Raw genomic sequence first — 22,728 nt, 5'->3', positions numbered from 1 at the left:
GCATGAAAGGCTTGCGCATTCGTGAGACTGTTTCTTGCAACAAGTTCCATGTCTCCAAGAACGGGCCGATCCGGCGCATTTGAGGCCCTGCCCCGCCCCAAAAGCGCGCGATTCAGAACCCAACGGCCCCCGTCCCGAACTTAACCAAGTCCCTCCCCCGCCTGAGGCTTTGCCGGAGGGACTTACGCCCTATCAGGAATTCTTGCGTGAGATTATTCTGAGTTTTGGTGGTACTCAACTTTGAGTGCCCTAGATGATTAGCTAGCAATTCAAAAACTTAATGCATGATAGGCCTACATCGTGCCTTTCTTCTAATACAATTTGGGACCATCTCCTCTTCATCTTTGTGCTGTTTTTATTTTTTGAAAACTATGTAAAACTTGATTCCCCAGGTTCGGAGCGGATCACTAAACAACAAAGCCCGTGCGCGATTGGCAGATCTGATACAACGTGATATCACGTATGTGCATCCTTTTTTTTCACTTCCTCTCTCCCTACTGACATTTTAGCTTTTATCTCTTGACCATTCACTGCATGGATTATCCCCTCGGACATGCCTGTCCGACAAGAGCGCGGACGGGCATGTCCGACCAGATGTCGGACATATGTGTCCGACGGGTGCGTTCGACCACCCGTCGGATCCCCCTGTTCGAGCAGAACTCGGACACTTCTGTCCAAGGGGTTCTCGAGCAGCGGGCCCGACCACTGGTCGGACTTGCAAGACCGCGCTGCAGTCGGGCAGTGTGGCTCGAGCAGTCCTCGGACCAGCTGGTCGGACAGCCTTGCCCGAGTAGACGTCGGACAAGGCTGCCCGACCAGTTCCCACTCGTCGGATTGTGGCGTTCGACAGGTCAGCTAGTCGGACAGAGCTGTCTGACAAGTGAGCTTCTCGGACAAGTTAGTCCGACGCCCCCAGGTCCGACAAGTCTGACTTGTCGGACATGTAGGTCCGACAAGTCTGACTGGTCGGACATTGCAGGTTTGACAAGTCATTGATTTCCTGCAGTTCAAGCTCCACACGACCAGGGGAGTCGCCCTGAGTACTGAGAGAACGTTGCAAATGGGGACAGAATTTTTGCAGTCGCGACGCTTGGATTGCGTAATTGAAGCCTTACTGATTTCCGCCTCTGAAAAAAACTACGCATCACACGCTAGTGGGTTGAATTTGGTTTGCGTGAAAAAAATCAATCATTATGTAGTACGGTGGAGGTTACCCTTAGCTTTACAGGTTGGTCTGCTGGATTTAAATCATATGCTGCAGATTAAGTGGCATGCTAATTCCTGACCGTAATCCAGGTTGGATTCTTGGTTGTTCTTTAAATCTTGGTTCCTCTGTTCCCCGAATCTCCTCGATGGTCAGTCCAAATCCAAAACAAATAAATAAAAACCGGCCGCCGCTGAATCAGGCCTCCCCCCCCGTCAGCCACCGGCAATCCTCCACATCCGCTGTCAGCCACCACCGAGCCAGATCCCGGCAGCACCGGCCCCCTGGAGCTGAATAAGCACCCGCTGACTAACACGAGCAACCCGAGCAACCCGAGCAAGCGGATCAAGACCTCGAGAGCATGGTCAGTGCAGCACAAAACCCCCACCCTGCAGGAATAAATCGGATTTTAGCTGAGAAAAAACACACACACCCCGGACTTGACTATTTAAAGCGACTCGTGCCGAGCCAAGAAGATCCGCTGCGAACCACTCACCCACCCATCCACCCAGGACACTCCGAGTTACTCGCCGACACAATCTGGTCGACAGATCAAGGCCTTGAACACGACATCGGCTCCACTTCCCCTGTCTCGATCACGCAAGATATCAATTCAGCTGGCAATTGCTCTCCTTCAACCTGATGAGAAGGGTTTTGTTGCTCTCTTGATTCCATTTCCAGCCGAATTGGTTGCCAACCAGGCCACTCGAATCAACACTGGTCTTCAGTAAGTCAACTTATGCTCCATTTTGGACCTGAATTCCAGTCACTGATGATTTCTGTTTACGCTTAAATCTGGCTCCCAGTTACAAACAACAGCGCTTCAATCTCCTCCATGAAGAGTCTGAAGGCTACTCTCATCTCGCCACTGAATTGATATCCAGGAGCACAATACATGCTGCACTTCCGGACGCTCTGTAAGCCTGCTCTCTCGCGATGATACCGCTCGTGCCGGCGTCTGACGCTCCTCATCCGCTGCGACGTTCCCTCTCGGCGGCACTGCAGTCGGCACGCCGCTGTTCCGCATCAATGTGCTCCCGGGAGACGCCAGGCTGGCGGCGCCTACAAGCAGCGACGAGTTCGAGCACTCGTTCCGGGGCGCACGCTTGCTGGGGCTTGTCCCGGAGAGCGACAGCCCGTACTTCTCCCGCTCCTGGGTCATCGGCGCCACACGCGATCCTCCCACCACACAGACCAACAAGTATTAACCCCCGCTCTTGACATTTTTTGGTCATCAGTGCCGAAGACTCGTATGCCCAGCCCTGGAACGCCACCGTGGTCAGGCAAGAAGAAGCCGCACTTTTTGCCCGACGGAAGCTACAAGCTGCTTGTCAGGTGCGTGTCTCTCTGCGACCCATCCATGCTTCAACACAACGCGCCCCAAACACGCACACACACTGCAGACTGACCCGCGGGCTGTTGTTCCACAGGGCGTTGCGGATCAGCGGCCGCAAGACTGACGAGCCCGATTACGAGTACTGGGTCTCCCCCCAGTTCAGGCTCAAGAACTCGCACGGTAAATGAGCCGCCTGTCTGTCTGTCTGCTTGTTCTAAGTTTTGGACGCTTGTCTCGCATGATACCTATGTATTGCGTTTCCTCATCTCTTTATCCACGCGCAGCCATATATTCTTTTTTTTGGAACAATTCTTATCATCTTGTAATTTTCATCCTATTTTTTTCCTACATTCCTTTTATTGGAGTCTTGCGTTCTTCACCACGGGCTTTGCGACAAGATTCCGACTAGATAAGATTGTCTGCAATGGTCAGCGACTCAGCAACATGGGGGCCAAAAGTTGCAACACGTGTCGATTATGGAATCTGACTCACAAATATCATTTGTGAAGTTCAGTCCAGAATGACCTGAGTTCTTCTTTGACACGTGTCCAACGGAAGACATACGCCGCTGCAGTCACTGCAAGTACACCAACGCTCCACTTTAGAGAAGTGTCACAGAAATCCTCCATTGGTTGTAAATGTAATGGCCGTAAGACCAAATTCTCGAGCAGCGAGCAGGTTTTGGCACTTAGACTTCTTGGCGACAAATCGATGTAGGTTTGATGGAAGAGAAACCAGGTTGCTACCAGAATTCCTAGGCGAAAAACTCTGGCTGTAAAAACCGGTCTGTGGTCAATTACCATTGAATTACATACTAAGTAAGAAATATGAAACAATCGAGCAACGTACCCGTCATTCTTGGTCAGTCTAGATTGTAAATACTGAGAGGTAATCAAATCGGTTTAGGCCTCAAGATGTGCAATGGCTCCTTCGTCTTTTTTATATGTAAGATTGATGAAAGATGCTATATGCATTTAAATCATACATATATCTTCAATGGTTAGGCAACAGAATTGTCATACATAAATATTTATGTATTCTTGGACAATCTGCTCTCTTCTTTTTCTTTCTTTCTTAACATTTCTCCAGACTTCAACATCACCTTCCACTTCCATGTTGTGCATGACGATGTACTTGTCCAAATTCGACCTCCGCTCCCATGTGGGGCATGACGTACTTCTCATTTCGAGTATGAGTTTGGTTTTGTTCTTGCTCAACATCAGCTGGTCTATCATCGCAAGGTCCTTCTTCCCCAAACATAAAACCGATAAACCAGAAGAGCTTACAGCCGCACCAATCATATCTCAAAGTTACCTGCGCAGCGGTTCAAAATCCCTCGGTATCTCACATTCCCTCATGATTTTCAGCCAATTCGACCCCCACGACCAGGACGAGACGCATTACAAACATCTGGTTGAAGTGTACAGCTCCCCGTTATATGCATCCGTGATCGACGGTTGTCTGATTGAGACATTGAGAAAAATGAAAGAGCTGTCCCGGAAATTAAACAATAATTTAGCAGACTTGGCCGTTCGAGGTATCAATGCAATGATAATATTTGTGTTTCAGGTGAGTGAATGTTGGAATATGTCTCAAGACTTAGACACCGAAGTGACAATGACCAACATCTGCACAGAACGAGGAAGATGATCACAGCTCGACTGAAGCTTTAGTGAACGGGGGGGACGACATTTCGACAGAGACTCTAGTAAACTGGCGGGACGATCAAAGCACTCACTGTTGCACGCAAATAAACCTGACAAATCTTCTGAGGCTAATTCGGTTGACGGCATTGTTGAATGAAGAGCTATTGAAGCAGAACCGACAACTGATCGACGCTTTCAGCCAGACGATAAAATCTACCAAGCAAACCGGGAGTAGTTCAAAAGAGCAAAACCGTCAAAGGATGGGGCTTCAAGCAGGTTTTGCTCGGGCGCGGGAGGTGGAGTCGAATTTGAACCGTTGCCGGAGTGACTTGAGAATGTACTCGAGCCATGTCCAGTTTACCAAGGTTGGCTTTTTCTTTCTTTGAGAAGATCCAGTCCCTGGGTAACTGCTGATTGCTTTGCATGAATAGCTGGTTGACCAATGCGGCGGGAAGAGGCGTAGTTATGTTCAGAACTTGGTTAAACCCACATTGGATAGATTGTTAAAATTGAAACAGGATAATTTATGAAAGATACAGAATGGTTTTATTTTTTGTTTTCTACCTCCTTTGAGTGAACTCCTCCCTTGATCCTTCAAGTCTTGAAAACGGGGGAAGAAAAAAAGGATTTGTTTTGCGGGAAATGAGGGGATAGGCTCTGTCAAGAGTTATCCAACACCTCTGGTAAAAGCCTTGCCCCTGCATCAGGCTTTCAGGTTATTGCATTTTTGTGCCTGTGCTTTTCTTGGGCAAGCATGTGCGGATCCCATCCACTGGTGGGTAGCCACTGGCCAGTTTGATGAGGAGGTAACCTGCCCAGGCAACTGCTTGGCCAGTTTGATGAGGGAACCTCCCCAGAAAACTGCTTGGCAAGTTTGATGAGGAGGGAACACAAACTGGCCCAGCAGTTGTCTGGGGAGGTTCCCTCCTCATCAAACTGGCCCAGCAGTTGTCTGAGGAGGTTCCCTCCTCATCAAACTGGCCCAGCAGTTGTCTGAGGAGGTTCCCTCCTCATCAAACTGGCCCAGCAGTTGTCTGAGGAGGTTCCCTCCTCATCAAACTGGCCCAGCAGTTGTCTGAGGAGGTTCCCTCCTCATCAAACTGGCCCAGCAGTTGTCTGAGGAGGTTCCCTCCTCATCAAACTGGCCCAGCAGTTGTCTGAGGAGGTTCCCTCCTCATCAAACTGGCCCAGCAGTTGTCTGAGGAGGTTCCCTCCTCATCAAACTGGCCCAGCAGTTGTCTGAGGAGGTTCCCTCCTCATCAAACTGGCCCAGCAGTTGTCTGAGGAGGTTCCCTCCTCATCAAACTGGCCCAGCAGTTGTCTGAGGAGGTTCCCTCCTCATCAAACTGGCCCAGCAGTTGTCTGAGGAGGTTCCCTCCTCATCAAACTGGCCCAGCAGTTGTCTGAGGAGGTTCCCTCCTCATCAAACTGGCCCAGCGGTTGTCTGAGGAGGTTCCCTCCTCATCAAACTGGCCCAGCAGCTGTCTGAGGAGGTTCCCTCCTCATCAAACTGCCCCAGCAGTTGTCTGAGGAGGTTCCCTCCTCATCAAACTGCCCCAGCAGTTGTCTGAGGAGGTTCCCTCCTCATCAAACTGCCCCAGCAGTTGTCTGAGGAGGTTCCCTTCTCATCAAACTTCCCCAGCAGTTGTCTGAGGAGGTTCCCTCCTCATCAAACTGGCCCAGCAGTTGTTGCTAAAAAAAGGGCCTGAGAACCCACACATGCTGATCTTGCAAAGATTGTCCCACCCAGCCCCTTCCCGGTGCAAGAATGCCTCCTTGGCCTTCAGTTACCCCTCCCAATGGCCGCTGATGTAATAGGTCATCAAAGGGAGAAGACAGTGGCCATTGAGAGGACTCTCCTCCTCGCCTCCTTGTCAAGCATGCCAAGGATTCTGCCTGGTGGGAAAGGATAATTCTTGGCAAGCATATGTGCAGGTGATTGCCGGGGAGAAACCTCGGCAAGGATGTAGACTAGCTGGTGCATTGTAAGGAGCAATATTCCCCCCGGGCCTGGCGAGCCAAGTGAATTACAAGGAGCAATATTCTCCCCAGGCCTGGCAAGCGAAGACACCTTCTGCTGTCAGGCCAGCCAATACACATAGCTGCTGTCCGCCTGGAGCAGTCTTCCTTGGCTAGCAGGTACGGACTGCTTGATGGTGGAATCCTTCCTGATGTGCAGGTGCTCACCGAAGAACACTCATCCCGGTGTAGATAAGGTGTACCCGCTGGCCAAGCCGCAGATTCCAGTTACCTTTTTTTACGGGGTTGTTGTCCTGGTGGAGACTGTTGCTGATTTGTCCTCGCAACTGGCTCTCTTTTCGGAAATAGAGAAGTTTTATTCAATTCCTCCCCCAGCAGTTGTCTGAGGAGGTCCCCTCCTCATCAAACTTCCCTGAGGAGGTCCCCTCCTCATCAAACTGCCCCAGCAGTTGTCTGAGGAGGTCTCCTCCTCATCAAACTGCCCCAGCAGTTGTCTGAGGAGGTCTCCTCCTCATCAAACTGCCCCAGCAGTTGTCTGAGGAGGTCTCCTCCTCATCAAACTGCCCCAGCAGTTGTCTGAGGAGGTCTCCTCCTCATCAAACTGCCCCAGCAGTTGTCTGAGGAGGTCTCCTCCTCATCAAACTGCCCCAGCAGTTGTCTGAGGAGGTCTCCTCCTCATCAAACTGCCCCAGCAGTTGTCTGAGGAGGTCTCCTCCTCATCAAACTGCCCCAGCAGTTGTCTGAGGAGGTCTCCTCCTCATCAAACTGCCCCAGCAGTTGTCTGAGGAGGTCTCCTCCTCATCAAACTGCCCCAGCAGTTGTCTGAGGAGGTCTCCTCCTCATCAAACTGCCCCAGCAGTTGTCTGAGGAGGTCTCCTCCTCATCAAACTGCCCCAGCAGTTGTCTGAGGAGGTCTCCTCCTCATCAAACTGCCCCAGCAGTTGTCTGAGGAGGTCTCCTCCTCATCAAACTGCCCCAGCAGTTGTCTGAGGAGGTCTCCTCCTCATCAAACTGCCCCAGCAGTTGTCTGAGGAGGTCTCCTCCTCATCAAACTGCCCCAGCAGTTGTCTGAGGAGGTCTCCTCCTCATCAAACTGCCCCAGCAGTTGTCTGAGGAGGTCTCCTCCTCATCAAACTGCCCCAGCAGTTGTCTGAGGAGGTCTCCTCCTCATCAAACTGCCCCAGCAGTTGTCTGAGGAGGTCTCCTCCTCATCAAACTGCCCCAGCAGTTGTCTGAGGAGGTCTCCTCCTCATCAAACTGCCCCAGCAGTTGTCTGAGGAGGTCTCCTCCTCATCAAACTGCCCCAGCAGTTGTCTGAGGAGGTCTCCTCCTCATCAAACTGCCCCAGCAGTTGTCTGAGGAGGTCTCCTCCTCATCAAACTGCCCCAGCAGTTGTCTGAGGAGGTCTCCTCCTCATCAAACTGCCCCAGCAGTTGTCTGAGGAGGTCTCCTCCTCATCAAACTGCCCCAGCAGTTGTCTGAGGAGGTCTCCTCCTCATCAAACTGCCCCAGCAGTTGTCTGAGGAGGTCTCCTCCTCATCAAACTGCCCCAGCAGTTGTCTGAGGAGGTCCCCTCCTCATCAAACTGCCCCAGCAGTTGTCTGAGGAGGTCCCCTCCTCATCAAACTGCCCCAGCAGTTGTCTGAGGAGGTCCCCTCCTCATCAAACTGCCCCAGCAGTTGTCTGAGGAGGTCCCCTCCTCATCAAACTGCCCCAGCAGTTGTCTGAGGAGGTCCCCTCCTCATCAAACTGCCCCAGCAGTTGTCTGAGGAGGTCCCCTCCTCATCAAACTGCCCCAGCAGTTGTCCGAGGAGGTCCCCTCCTCATCAAACTGCCCCAGCAGTTGTCTGAGGAGGTCCCCTCCTCATCAAACTGCCCCAGCAGTTGTCTGAGGAGGTCCCCTCCTCATCAAACTGCCCCAGCAGTTGTCTGAGGAGGTCCCCTCCTCATTAAACTGCCCCAGCAGTTGTCTGAGGAGGTCCCCTCCTCATCAAACTGCCCCAGCAGTTGTCTGAGGAGGTCCCCTCCTCATCAAACTGCCCCAGCAGTTGTCTGAGGAGGTCCCCTCCTCATCAAACTGCCCCAGCAGTTGTCTGAGGAGGTCCCCTCCTCATCAAACTGCCCCAGCAGTTGTCTGAGGAGGTCCCCTCCTCATCAAACTGCCCCAGCAGTTGTCTGAGGAGGTCCCCTCCTCATCAAACTGCCCCAGCAGTTGTCTGAGGAGGTCCCCTCCTCATCAAACTGCCCCAGCAGTTGTCTGAGGAGGTCCCCTCCTCATCAAACTGCCCCAGCAGTTGTCTGAGGAGGTCCCCTCCTCATCAAACTGCCCCAGCAGTTGTCTGAGGAGGTCCCCTCCTCATCAAACTGCCCCAGCAGTTGTCTGAGGAGGTCCCCTCCTCATCAAACTGCCCCAGCAGTTGTCTGAGGAGGTCCCCTCCTCATCAAACTGCCCCAGCAGTTGTCTGAGGAGGTCCCCTCCTCATCAAACTGCCCCAGCAGTTGTCTGAGGAGGTCCCCTCCTCATCAAACTGCCCCAGCAGTTGTCTGAGGAGGTCCCCTCCTCATCAAACTGCCCCAGAAGTTGTTTGAGGAGGTCCCCTCCTCATCAAACTGCCCCAGCAGTTGTCTGAGGAGGTCCCCTCCTCATCAAACTGGCCAAGCAGTTGTCTGAGGATGTCCCCTCTAGCTGTTCTTTGGCACAGCAGAAAAAAAAATCTGCCTCGGCACTCTGAATAGTGCGTTTGCCGCTATGAAAAGTGCCTCTGGCAATCTGAATAGTCCGTTTGCCACTATGAAAAGTGCCTCTGCCAATCTGAATACTGCGTCCGGTCAGCCACTACAAAAAGCCCCCCCAGCACTCTGAACAGTGTGTCCGCCACTATGAAAAAGGCCTCCGGCACGCTGAACAGTGCATTTGCCACTATGAAAAGTTCCTCCAGCACTCTGAATAGTCCCACAAGCAAAGCAGTTGTCTGATGAGGTTCCCTCCTCATCAAACTGGCCAAGCAGTTGTCTGATGAGGTTCCCTCCTCATCAAACTGGCCAAGCAGTTGTCTGATGAGGTTCCCTCCTCACCAAACTGGCCAAGCAGTTGTCTGAGGAGGTCCCCTAGTCCTCATCAAACTTCCCCAGCAGTTGTGTCAAGGAGGTCCTCTCCTCATCAAACTGCCCAAGCTAGAGAATGTAAAAAGGTACCCATTGCTAGGTACCCGGCACCGCCTGGCGGGTACCACCCGCACCCGCCCTGCACCCGCCCAGCGGTGCCAGATGTGGTGCCGGGTGGCCGTTTTTTGGCAAAAAGCGGTGTGGTACCCGGGTACCTCCCCCACGTACTGCTCATCCCCGGCCGGGGAGCCGGGTACTCCGGCACGCGGCCACCTTTGGCCGGCCATCAAGGGGATCAATTACTCTTCCAAATGGCCGGCAGGGGAGCGTGTACTCTTCTTGATGCCATTGAGAGGAGTTAAACATTCCCTTGATGGCATCAAGAGGGATGAACTCCCATTGGTGCCATTGAGGGGAGTACAAACTCCCATTGGTGCCATTGAGGGGAGTACAAACTCCCCTTGATGGGATTGAGGCCGTTGTGTACTCCCCTCGATGTCATCAAGAGGAGTACACCCCCACTCCCTCCATACCTCTCAATGACAAGGGTATTGCACCCTCTTTCACTCGATTCCATCGACGGGAGCACATCATCCCCTCAATGACCGAGGGGAATATCTAGAGACTAGAATACATATCCCCTTGATGGCATTGAGGGGATTATATCTTCCTCGCAATGCCAAAAAGGGGAGTGTTTCCCCCCCTCAATGTCATCATGCACTCAGCTTGACGACCGGTCTCTGCCGGCCATTGAGAGGGTAGTAAGTCTTCATGCCCTCCCTTTGGGGCTTGGGAGTGAGTTGTGATAAAAAAAGACTGGCTGGTACCCGCGGTACCCGCCTAGAAGACCGCTGGTACCCGCCTCGCGGTGCCCAATGCAGTGCCAGGTGCCCGTTTTCTCAAAAAACGCGCGGGTACCGGCGGTGCAACCGGTACCTGGGTACGTTTCAACATTCTCTAGCCCAAGCAGTTGTCTGAGGAGGTCCCCTCCTCATCAAACTGTCCAAGCAGTTGTCTGAGGAGGTCCCCTCCTCATCAACCTGTCCAAGCAGTTGTCTGAGGAGGTCCCCTCCTCATCAACCTGTCCAAGCAGTTGTCTGAGGAGGTCCCCTCCTCATCAAACTGTCCAAGCAGCTGTCTGAGGAGGTCCCTTCCTCATCAAACTGTCCAAGCAGTTGTCTGAGGAGGTCCCCTCCTCATCAAACTGTCCAAGCGGTTGTCAGAGGAGGTCCCCTCCTCATCAAACTGTCCAAGCAGTTGTCTGAGGAGGTCCCCTCCTCATCAAACTGTCCAAGCATTTGTCTGAGGAGGTCCCCTCCTCATCAAACTGTCCAAGCATTTGTCTGAGGAGGTCCCCTCCTCATCAAACTGTCCAAGCAGTTGTCTGAGGAGGTCCCCTCCTCATCAAACTGTCCAAGCAGTTGTCTGAGGAGGTCCCCTCCTCATCAAACTGTCCAAGCAGTTGTCTGAGGAGGTCCCCTCCTCATCAAACTGTCCAAGCAGTTGTCTGAGGAGGTCCCCTCCTCATCAAACTGTCCAAGCAGTTGTCTGAGGAGGTCCCCTCCTCATCAAACTGTCCAAGCAGTTGTCTGAGGAGGTCCCCTCCTCATCAAACTGTCCAAGCAGTTGTCTGAGGAGGTCCCCTCCTCATCAAACTGTCCAAGCAGTTGTCTGAGGAGGTCCCCTCCTCATCAAACTGTCCAAGCAGTTGTCTGAGGAGGTCCCCTCCTCATCAAACTGTCCAAGCAGTTGTCTGAGGAGGTCCCCTCCTCATCAAACTGTCCAAGCAGTTGTCTGAGGAGGTCCCCTCCTCATCAAACTGTCCAAGCAGTTGTCTGAGGAGGTCCCCTCCTCATCAAACTGTCCAAGCAGTTGTCTGAGGAGGTCCCCTCCTCATCAAACTGTCCAAGCAGTTGTCTGAGGAGGTCCCCTCCTCATCAAACTGTCCAAGCAGTTGTCTGAGGAGGTCCCCTCCTCATCAAACTGTCCAAGCAGTTGTCTGAGGAGGTCCCCTCCTCATCAAACTGTCCAAGCAGTTGTCTGAGGAGGTCCCCTCCTCATCAAACTGTCCAAGCAGTTGTCTGAGGAGGTCCCTTCCTCATCAAACTGTCCAAGCAGTTGTCTGAGGAGGTCCCCTCCTCATCAAACTGTCCAAGCGGTTGTCAGAGGAGGTCCCCTCCTCATCAAACTGTCCAAGCAGTTGTCTGAGGAGGTCCCCTCCTCATCAAACTGTCCAAGCATTTGTCTGAGGAGGTCCCCTCCTCATCAAACTGTCCAAGCATTTGTCTGAGGAGGTCCCCTCCTCATCAAACTGTCCAAGCAGTTGTCTGAGGAGGTCCCCTCCTCATCAAACTGTCCAAGCAGTTGTCTGAGGAGGTCCCCTCCTCATCAAACTGTCCAAGCAGTTGTCTGAGGAGGTCCCCTCCTCATCAAACTGTCCAAGCAGTTGTCTGAGGAGGTCCCCTCCTCATCAAACTGTCCAAGCAGTTGTCTGAGGAGGTCCCCTCCTCATCAAACTGTCCAAGCAGTTGTCTGAGGAGGTCCCCTCCTCATCAAACTGTCCAAGCAGTTGTCTGAGGAGGTCCCCTCCTCATCAAACTGTCCAAGCAGTTGTCTGAGGAGGTCCCCTCCTCATCAAACTGTCCAAGCAGTTGTCTGAGGAGGTCCCCTCCTCATCAAACTGTCCAAGCAGTTGTCTGAGGAGGTCCCCTCCTCATCAAACTGTCCAAGCAGTTGTCTGAGGAGGTCCCCTCCTCATCAAACTGTCCAAGCAGTTGTCTGAGGAGGTCCCCTCCTCATCAAACTGTCCAAGCAGTTGTCTGAGGAGGTCCCCTCCTCATCAAACTGTCCAAGCAGTTGTCTGAGGAGGTCCCCTCCTCATCAAACTGTCCAAGCAGTTGTCTGAGGAGGTCCCCTCCTCATCAAACTGTCCAAGCAGTTGTCTGAGGAGGTCCCCTCCTCATCAAACTGTCCAAGCAGTTGTCTGAGGAGGTCCCCTCCTCATCAAACTGTCCAAGCAGTTGTCTGAGGAGGTCCCCTCCTCATCAAACTGTCCAAGCAGTTGTCTGAGGAGGTCCCCTCCTCATCAAACTGTCCAAGCAGTTGTCTGAGGAGGTCCCCTCCTCATCAAACTGTCCAAGCAGTTGTCTGAGGAGGTCCCCTCCTCATCAAACTGTCCAAGCAGTTGTCTGAGGAGGTCCCCTCCTCATCAAACTGTCCAAGCAGTTGTCTGAGGAGGTCCCCTCCTCATCAAACTGTCCAAGCAGTTGTCTGAGGAGGTCCCCTCCTCATCAAACTGTCCAAGCAGTTGTCTGAGGAGGTCCCCTCCTCATCAAACTGTCCAAGCAGTTGTCTGAGGAGGTCCCCTCCTCATCAAACTGTCCAAGCAGTTGTCTGAGGAGGTCCCCTCCTCATCTCTGAGGAGGTCCCCTCCTCATCTCTGAGGAGGTCCCCTCCTCATCTCTGAGGAGGTCCCCTCCTCATCAAACTGCCCAAGCAGTTGTCTGAGGAGGTTCCCTCCTCATCAAACTGGCCCAGCAGTTGCAAACTGGCCCAGCAGTTGTCTGAGGAGCTTCCCTCCTCATCAAACTGGCCCAGCAGTTGTCTGAGGAGCTTCCCTCCTCATCAAACTGGCCCAGCAGTTGTCTGAGGAGGTTCCCTCCTCATCAAACTGGCCCAGCAGTTGTCTGAGGAGGTTCCCTCCTCATCAAACTGGCCCAGCAGTTGTCTGAGGAGGTCCCCTTGAGGAGGTTCCCTCCTCATCAAACTGGCCCAGCAGTTTTCTGAGGCGGTCCCCTCTACCAGCCTCTTTGGCGCAGCAGAAAAAAAACTCTGCCTCCAGCACTCTGAATAGTGTGTTCGCCACTATGAAAAGTGCCTCTGGCAATCTGAATAGTGCGTCCGGTCAGCCACTATGATAAGTGCTCTGAACAGTGTGTCCGCCACTATGAAAAATGCCTCTGGCACTCTGAACAGTGTATTTGCCACTATGAAAAGTGCCTCCAGCACTCTGAATAGTGGGTTTGCCATTAATAAAAGTTACTCCAGCAGGCAAAGCAGTTGTCTGAGGAGGTTCCCTCCTCATCAAACTGGCCAATCATCGCGGGTAAATAAGTTTCACCTTACATATGAATGACTATTTTGTAGGTATCCGGCGAAAACACCCGAGCTAGCAATGGCATGGCTTCCAGAACATCTGCGCTTACCGTCGCAGAACAAGGCAGGATTGCCGGAAGCGACCTGGAATCGGGTGATCGACACGAGCCGTTACGTGGTGAATACGTTGGATTGCTTGAAAGCGACGGAGATGAAACTTTACGCGGCGACTACGCCAGTGAAAACAAGGACATGGGAACGCTTGACAGCAACGAGGTCGAGACGTTACGCGGCGAGGACAATACCGAAGGCGAGTCAGTGGGATTGCTTGAAAGCGACAGAGACATCACGCTGGGTAGTCAAGATACGGTCAAGACTGACGACGACGAGATGCAAAGCAACGATAGCGCTCACGGCGGAGAAGAAGGGTCGCTTCGAAGCGAAGGGGACGTTACTCTGGGAAGTGAGGATACTCTCAAAACCGACGAAGAAGACGCTGAAGAAAACCCTTTCAATAGTGATGAAGAACATCAAATGGCCAATGAGCTTGAGATAGAAGAAGACGAATTGGCGAGCAAATCCGATAGCGCCGCAGAGGACAACCGTTATGAATTTTAAATTCACCTATTCTGCAGGTTAGCTTCCTTTGCAAAATACATGGGTTTACTATTTGCAACTACAATGCGTCCTTTTGAATTTGATGCTTGATTTTTAAATATTCCAAATGTACGAACTCGCAATGTGCTGTCTTGCAAACCTATCTAAATAATCTTGATCTGCTCTCAAAGTGCTATCCTGCCATGGTCTATCATAGTCTATATCTATAGGGGGGCAATTTCAATTTTTATTGCTGATGATCTTTGTGACATGAAATGTTTGTGACATGATGTTTAAAAGGCAAAAGACTCTCTCCTCATCAAATTGGCCAAGCAGTTGTCTGAGGAACTGCCCTCCTCATATAACTGTAGCACATGGGAACGCAAGATGCACTTTATCCAAGCTGTTTGCATGCTATTTCTGGGCTATAGATACCAGCCGCTCCAAGCAAGCCCCACTGCCTTGTAGCGCGGTTGTTCTGCAGCGGCAATGTAGAAGCACACTATGAATTGAAAAAAATAATATTGAACCCCAGAAGGCAAGTTGAAGTTGAGTTGGAGCGGTGGGCAGATACATTATCCAGGATTCCACATTTTTTTGGCGTAAATTCAAATTTTGCACGCAACGGTTCAACTTATCAGCAAGATTGAAGCATTAGGGCTTTTTATTCCCAGTATCTTTCATTTTCTCAAACAAATATTCCATGTTTACTGAGTAATTTTCTTCTAATCATCAACAATGCAACTATTACGCTAAATGTAATTAGCGCCGCTAAAAAAGTAGTGTAGCGCACTGGGGCTGTATTATTTAGGGTAATACCAACCCCCTAAAACCCGCTAACGCTAAGTTACAGATAATTAGCTGTAATTTGTAGCAAAACTTGCCCTTTCTTGCCCAACCTGAGTTAGGTGTAGTTGTAATAGTATGTCCGCTACAATTTACTTTAGTGTAGCAGCGCTAAAAAACTGCTAAATTAGGGTATTATTCAGCTATCTGTCACTTAGTTAACAGTTAACTGAAAATTTGTTGTGTAATCAACAATTAAAAGAAAATTACTCGACAAAAATCGGAATTCTTTTGGGCAAATTAAAGATACTAGGAATACAAACCCCTGATGTTTATATGTAGAGTAGCGGTTTCTGACCGCAGCACTACCGCTAGAATCAGCAGAAGGGTGTGACACTACCACTGATTTTAGCTATTTTCTGCTAAGTGGCCGCTACATTTAGCGCACTACAATTGCAAATTTTTCTAAGGTGTGTTGAATAGCAGAAGTGGTAGCAGTCTGACAGCTACCCTTCACTGCTTGTCCAGTTTGATGAGGAGGGAACCTCCAACCTCCTCAGACAACTGCTTGGTCTCCTCAGACAACTGCTGGGGCAGTTTGATGAGGAGGGGACCTCCTCAGACAACTGCTGGGGCAGTTTGATGAGGAGGGGACCTCCTCAGACAACTGCTGGGGCAGTTTGATGAGGAGGGGACCTCCTCAGACAACTGCTGGGGCAGTTTGATGAGGAGGGGACCTCCTCAGACAACTGCTGGGGCAGTTTGATGAGGAGGGGACCTCCTCAGACAACTGCTGGGGCAGTTTGATGAGGAGGAGACCTCCTCAGACAACTGCTGGGGCAGTTTGATGAGGAGGAGACCTCCTCAGACAACTGCTGGGGCAGTTTGATGAGGAGGAGACCTCCTCAGACAACTGCTGGGGCAGTTTGATGAGGAGGAGACCTCCTCAGACAACTGCTGGGGCAGTTTGATGAGGAGGAGACCTCCTCAGACAACTGCTGGGGCAGTTTGATGAGGAGGAGACCTCCTCAGACAACTGCTGGGGCAGTTTGATGAGGAGGAGACCTCCTCAGACAACTGCTGGGGCAGTTTGATGAGGAGGAGACCTCCTCAGACAACTGCTGGGGCAGTTTGATGAGGAGGAGACCTCCTCAGACAACTGCTGGGGCAGTTTGATGAGGAGGAGACCTCCTCAGACAACTGCTGGGGCAGTTTGATGAGGAGGAGACCTCCTCAGACAACTGCTGGGGCAGTTTGATGAGAAGGAGACCTCCTCAGACAACTGCTGGGGCAGTTTGATGAGGAGGAGACCTCCTCAGACAACTGCTGGGGCAGTTTGATGAGGAGGAGACCTCCTCAGACAACTGCTGGGGCAGTTTGATGAGGAGGAGACCTCCTCAGACAACTGCTGGGGCAGTTTGATGAGGAGGAGACCTCCTCAGACAACTGCTGGGGCAGTTTGATGAGGAGGGGACCTCCTCAGACAACTGCTGGGGCAGTTTGATGAGGAGGGGACCTCCTCAGACAACTGCTGGGGCAGTTTGATGAGGAGGGGACCTCCTCAGACAACTGCTGGGGCAGTTTGATGAGGAGGGGACCTCCTCAGACAACTGCTGGGGCAGTTTGATGAGGAGGGGACCTCCTCAGACAACTGCTGGGGCAGTTTGATGAGGAGGGGACCTCCTCAGACAACTGCTGGGGCAGTTTGATGAGGAGGGGACCTCCTCAGACAACTGCTGGGGCAGTTTGATGAGGAGGGGACCTCCTCAGACAACTGCTGGGGCAGTTTGATGAGGAGGGGACCTCCTCAGACAACTGCTGGGGCAGTTTGATGAGGAGGGGACCTCCTCAGACAACTGCTGGGGCAGTTTGATGAGGAGGGGACCTCCTCAGACAACTGCTGGGGCAGTTTGATGAGGAGGGGACCTCCTCAGACAACTGCTGGGGCAGTTTGATGAGGAGGGGACCTCCTCAGACAACTGCTGGGGCAGTTTGATGAGGAGGGGACCTCCTCAGACAACTGCTGGGGCAGTTTGATGAGGAGGGGACCTCCTCAGACAACTGCTGGGGCAGTTTGATGAGGAGGGGACCTCCTCAGACAACTGCTGGGGCAGTTTGATGAGGAGGGGACCTCCTCAGACAACTGCTGGGGCAGTTTGATGAGGAGGGGACCTCCTCAGACAACTGCTGGGGCAGTTTGATGAGGAGGGGACCTCCTCAGACAACTGCTGGGGCAGTTTGATGAGGAGGAGACCTCCTCAGACAACTGCTGGGGCAGTTTGATGAGGAGGAGACCTCCTCAGACAACTGCTGGGGCAGTTTGATGAGGAGGAGACCTCCTCAGACAACTGCTGGGGCAGTTTGATGAGGAGGAGACCTCCTTAGACAACTGCTGGGGCAGTTTGATGAGGAGGAGACCTCCTCAGACAACTGCTGGGGCAGTTTGATGAGGAGGAGACCTCCTCAGACAACTGCTGGGGCAGTTTGATGAGGAGGAGACCTCCTCAGACAACTGCTGGGGCAGTTTGATGAGGAGGGGACCTCCTCAGACAACTGCTGGGGCAGTTTGATGAGGAGGGGACCTCCTCAGACAACTGCTGGGGCAGTTTGATGAGGAGGGGACCTCCTCAGACAACTGCTGGGGCAGTTTGATGAGGAGGGGACCTCCTCAGACAACTGCTGGGGCAGTTTGATGAGGAGGGGACCTCCTCAGACAACTGCTGGGGCAGTTTGATGAGGAGGGGACCTCCTCAGACAACTGCTGGGGCAGTTTGATGAGGAGGGGACCTCCTCAGACAACTGCTGGGGCAGTTTGATGAGGAGGGGACCTCCTCAGACAACTGCTGGGGCAGTTTGATGAGGAGGGGACCTCCTCAGACAACTGCTGGGGCAGTTTGATGAGGAGGGGACCTCCTCAGACAACTGCTGGGGCAGTTTGATGAGGAGGGGATCTCCTCAGACAACTGCTGGGGCAGTTTGATGAGGAGGGGACCTCCTCAGACAACTGCTGGGGCAGTTTGATGAGGAGGGGACCTCCTCAGACAACTGCTGGGGCAGTTTGATGAGGAGGGGACCTCCTCAGACAACTGCTGGGGCAGTTTGATGAGGAGGGGACCTCCTCAGACAACTGCTGGGGCAGTTTGATGAGGAGGGGACCTCCTCAGACAACTGCTGGGGCAGTTTGATGAGGAGGGGACCTCCTCAGACAACTGCTGGGGCAGTTTGATGAGGAGGGGACCTCCTCAGACAACTGCTGGGGCAGTTTGATGAGGAGGGGACCTCCTCAGACAACTGCTGGGGCAGTTTGATGAGGAGGGGACCTCCTCAGACAACTGCTGGGGCAGTTTGATGAGGAGGGGACCTCCTCAGACAACTGCTGGGGCAGTTTGATGAGGAGGGGACCTCCTCAGAGAACTGCTGGGGCAGTTTGATGAGGAGGGGACCTCCTCAGACAACTGCTGGGGCAGTTTGATGAGGAGGGGACCTCCTCAGACAACTGCTGGGGCAGTTTGATGAGGAGGGGACCTCCTCAGACAACTGCTGGGGCAGTTTGATGAGGAGGGGACCTCCTCAGACAACTGCTGGGGCAGTTTGATGAGGAGGGGACCTCCTCAGACAACTGCTGGGGCAGTTTGATGAGGAGGGGACCTCCTCAGACAACTGCTGGGGCAGTTTGATGAGGAGGGGACCTCCTCAGACAACTGCTGGGGCAGTTTGATGAGGAGGGGACCTCCTCAGACAACTGCTGGGGCAGTTTGATGAGGAGGGGACCTCCTCAGACAACTGCTGGGGCAGTTTGATGAGGAGGGGACCTCCTCAGACAACTGCTGGGGCAGTTTGATGAGGAGGGGACCTCCTCAGACAACTGCTGGGGCAGTTTGATGAGGAGGGGACCTCCTCAGACAACTGCTTGGGCAGTTTGATGAGGAGGGGACCTCCTCAGACAACTGCTGGGGCAGTTTGATGAGGAGGGGACCTCCTCAGACAACTGCTGGGGCAGTTTGATGAGGAGGGGACCTCCTCAGACAACTGCTGGGGCAGTTTGATGAGGAGGGGACCTCCTCAGACAACTGCTGGGGCAGTTTGATGAGGAGGGGACCTCCTCAGACAACTGCTGGGGCAGTTTGATGAGGAGGGGACCTCCTCAGACAACTGCTGGGGCAGTTTGATGAGGAGGGGACCTCCTCAGACAACTGCTGGGGCAGTTTGATGAGGAGGGGACCTCCTCAGACAACTGCTGGGGCAGTTTGATGAGGAGGGGACCTCCTCAGACAACTGCTGGGGCAGTTTGATGAGGAGGGGACCTCCTCAGACAACTGCTGGGGCAGTTTGATGAGGAGGGGACCTCCTCAGACAACTGCTGGGGCAGTTTGATGAGGAGGGGACCTCCTCAGACAACTGCTGGGGCAGTTTGATGAGGAGGGGACCTCCTCAGACAACTGCTGGGGCAGTTTGATGAGGAGGGGACCTCCTCAGACAACTGCTGGGGCAGTTTGATGAGGAGGGGACCTCCTCAGACAACTGCTGGGGCAGTTTGATGAGGAGGGGATCTCCTCAGACAACTGCTGGGGCAGTTTGATGAGGAGGGGACCTCCTCAGACAACTGCTGGGGCAGTTTGATGAGGAGGGGACCTCCTCAGACAACTGCTGGGGCAGTTTGATGAGGAGGGGATCTCCTCAGACAACTGCTGGGGCAGTTTGATGAGGAGGGGACCTCCTCAGACAACTGCTGGGGCAGTTTGATGAGGAGGGGACCTCCTCAGACAACTGCTGGGGCAGTTTGATGAGGAGGGGACCTCCTCAGACAACTGCTGGGGCAGTTTGATGAGGAGGGGACCTCCTCAGACAACTGCTTGGGCAGTTTGATGAGGAGGGGACCTCCTCAGACAACTGCTTGGGCAGTTTGATGAGGAGGGGACCTCCTCAGACAACTGCTTCATGGGCAGTTTGATGAGGAGGGGACCTCCTCAGACAACTGCTTCATGGGCAGTTTGATGAGGAGGGGACCTCCTCAGACAACTGCTTGGGCAGTTTGATGAGGAGGGGACCTCCTCAGACAACTGCTTGGGCAGTTTGATGAGGAGGGGACCTCCTCAGACAACTGCTTGGGCAGTTTGATGAGGAGGGGACCTCCTCAGACAACTGCTTGGGCAGTTTGATGAGGAGGGGACCTCCTCAGACAACTGCTTGGGCAGTTTGATGAGGAGGGGACCTCCTCAGACAACTGCTTGGCCAGTTTGATGAGGAGGGGACCTCCTCAGACAACTGCTTGGCCAGTTTGATGAGGAGGGGACCTCCTCAGACAACTGCTTGGCCAGTTTGATGAGGAGGGGACCTCCTCAGACAACTGCTTTGCCAGTTTGATGAGGAGGGGACCTCCTCAGACAACTGCTTGGCCAGTTTGATGAGGAGGGGACCTCCTCAGACAACTGCTTGGCCAGTTTGATGAGGAGGGGACCTCCTCAGACAACTGCTTGGGCAGTTTGATGAGGAGGGGACCTCCTTAGACAACTGCTTGGCCTGCCAGAGTCACTTTTCATAGTGGTGGACGCACTAATCAAATTGCTGGAGGCACTTTTCATAGTAGCGGAGGCACTATTCAGAGTTTTTATCTTCATTTTGTTTTCAAATACTTTTCAGTTCATTTTCAAAAATATCTCAAAAAAATGTTTATAATTGGGGCCTCAGACAACTGCTTGGCCAGTTTGATGAGGAGGGGACATCCTCAGACAAGTGCTTGGCCAGTTTGATGAGGAGGGGACCTCCTTAGACAACTGCTTGGCCAGTTTGATGAGGAGGGGACCTCCCCAGACAACTGCTTGGCCAGTTTGATGAGGAGGGGACCTCCCCAGACAACTGCTTGGCCAGTTTGATGGGGAGGGGACCTCCTCAGAAAAATGCTTGGCCAGTTTGATGAGGAGGGGACCTCCTCAGACAACTGCTTGGCCAGTTTGATGAGGAGGGGACCTCCTCAGACAACTGCTTGGGCAGTTTGATGAGGAGGGGACCTCCTTAGACAACTGCTTGGCCTGCCAGAGTCACTTTTCATAGTGGTGGACGCACTAATCAAATTGCTGGAGGCACTTTTCATAGTAGCGGAGGCACTATTCAGAGTTTTTATCTTTGCTGCACCAAAGGGGCCGTTGAAGGGACAATTCACAGTCCTCTGGGGCCCTTTGTGCCCCAGAGAAGCTTACATAGGCCCTCCACAGGCCTTTTGTAGCCATTCTTCAAATTCATTCAAATATTCAAGCTTAAATTTACCCAGCCATTATTCCACTCAAATAGAATTCAAATATTAATACTTGAATCAATTTGATACCATTTGCTACTCTCAGACAAACTGCTGGGACAGTTAGCAGTTTAGTACTACAAGTTCATATAGAGCATTTTACATTGCAAATGCAACCAATGCTTCACACACTTTGAAAACTACTAATAAAAAGTGCAGACCACAGCAACTCAATTCCTGCTAAACTCTGATTTTCACAGTGAAGCACTTTGAACCTGATTGGCATTACCAGGCATGAACTCTCTTGTGTTGTTCACTTCAAAAGGAAAATAACCTAATCTGTTGTTCACTTGAAAAGAAAATAAGCAGGGCAGGTGCAGGCGGTACCCGCCAGGCGGTGCCGGGTACCTAGCAACGGGTACCTTTTTACATTCTCTAGCTTGGGGAGTTTGATGAGGAGATGACCTGCTGACAGAACTGCTGGGGCAGTTTGATGAGGACTAGGGGACCTCCTCAGACAACTGCTTGGCCAGTTTGATGAGGAGGGAACCTCATCAGACAACTGCTTTGCTTGTGGGACTATTCAGAGTGCTGGAGGAACTTTTCATAGTGGCAAATGCACTGTTCAGAGTGCTGGAGGCCTTTTTCATAGTGGCGGACACATTGTTCAGAGTGCTGGGGGGGCTTTTCGTAGTGGCTGGTCGGACGCAGTATTCAGATTGCCAGAGGCACTTTTCATAGTGGCAAACGGACTATTCAGATTGCCAGAGGCACTTTTCATAGTGGCAAACGCACTATTAAGAGTAGGCACTTTTCATAGTGGCAAACAGACTATTCAGATTGCCAGAGGCACTTTTCATAGTGGCAAACGCACTTTTCAGAGTGCCGAGGTAGATTTTTTTTTCCGCTGTGCCAAAGAACAGCTAGAGGGGACCTCCTCAGACAACTGCTTGGGCAGTTTGATGAGGAGGGGAAATCCTCAGACAACTGCTTGGACAGTTTGATGAGGAGGGGACCTCCTCAGACAACTGCTTGGGCAGTTTGATGAGGAGGGGACCTCCTCAGACAACTGCTTGGGCAGTTTGATGAGGAGGGGACCTCCTCAGACAACTGCTGGGGCAGTTTGATGAGGAGGGGACCTCCTCAGACAACTGCTGGGGCAGTTTGATGAGGAGGGGACCTCCTCAGACAACTGCTGGGGCAGTTTGATGAGGAGGGGACCTCCTCAGACAACTGCTGGGGCAGTTTGATGAGGAGGGGACCTCCTCAGACAACTGCTGGGGCAGTTTGATGAGGAGGGGACCTCCTCAGACAACTGCTGGGGCAGTTTGATGAGGAGGGGACCTCCTCAGACAACTGCTGGGGCAGTTTGATGAGGAGGGGACCTCCTCAGACAACTGCTGGGGCAGTTTGATGAGGAGGGGACCTCCTCAGACAACTGCTGGGGCAGTTTGATGAGGAGGGGACCTCCTCAGACAACTGCTGGGGCAGTTTGATGAGGAGGGGACCTCCTCAGACAACTGCTGGGGCAGTTTGATGAGGAGGGGACCTCCTCAGACAACTGCTGGGGCAGTTTGATGAGGAGGGGACCTCCTCAGACAACTGCTGGGGCAGTTTGATGAGGAGGGGACCTCCTCAGACAACTGCTGGGGCAGTTTGATGAGGAGGGGACCTCCTCAGACAACTGCTGGGGCAGTTTGATGAGGAGGGGACCTCCTCAGACAACTGCTGGGGCAGTTTGATGAGG

General features: G+C 52.6%; 2 protein-coding genes across 2 annotated transcripts; both read left to right on the top strand.

The window, feature by feature from the left end:
• Positions 1–1,060: 1,060 nt before the first annotated feature.
• On the top strand, positions 1,061–2,728 carry PtA15_15A136 (uncharacterized protein; the record flags this gene model as incomplete). The annotated part of the gene is made up of 7 exons (XM_053163312.1): positions 1,061–1,203; positions 1,297–1,355; positions 1,424–1,568; positions 1,659–1,931; positions 2,011–2,121; positions 2,210–2,539; positions 2,635–2,728. 7 exons carry the CDS (start codon positions 1,061–1,063, stop codon positions 2,726–2,728), a joined length of 1,155 nt encoding a protein of 384 aa, XP_053027300.1.
• A 925-nt stretch (positions 2,729–3,653) lies between these two features.
• On the top strand, positions 3,654–13,984 carry PtA15_15A135 (uncharacterized protein; the record flags this gene model as incomplete). The annotated part of the gene is made up of 3 exons (XM_053163311.1): positions 3,654–4,109; positions 4,177–4,551; positions 13,418–13,984. 3 exons carry the CDS (start codon positions 3,654–3,656, stop codon positions 13,982–13,984), a joined length of 1,398 nt encoding a protein of 465 aa, XP_053027299.1.
• Positions 13,985–22,728: the final 8,744 nt, after the last annotated feature.

Source organism: Puccinia triticina, chromosome 15A (genome assembly GCF_026914185.1).
Source record: "Puccinia triticina chromosome 15A, complete sequence".
Taxonomy (NCBI): Eukaryota; Fungi; Basidiomycota; class Pucciniomycetes; order Pucciniales; family Pucciniaceae; genus Puccinia; species Puccinia triticina.
Note: the sequence above shows the minus strand (reverse complement) of the source record. Positions and strands in the feature narration are given on the sequence as shown.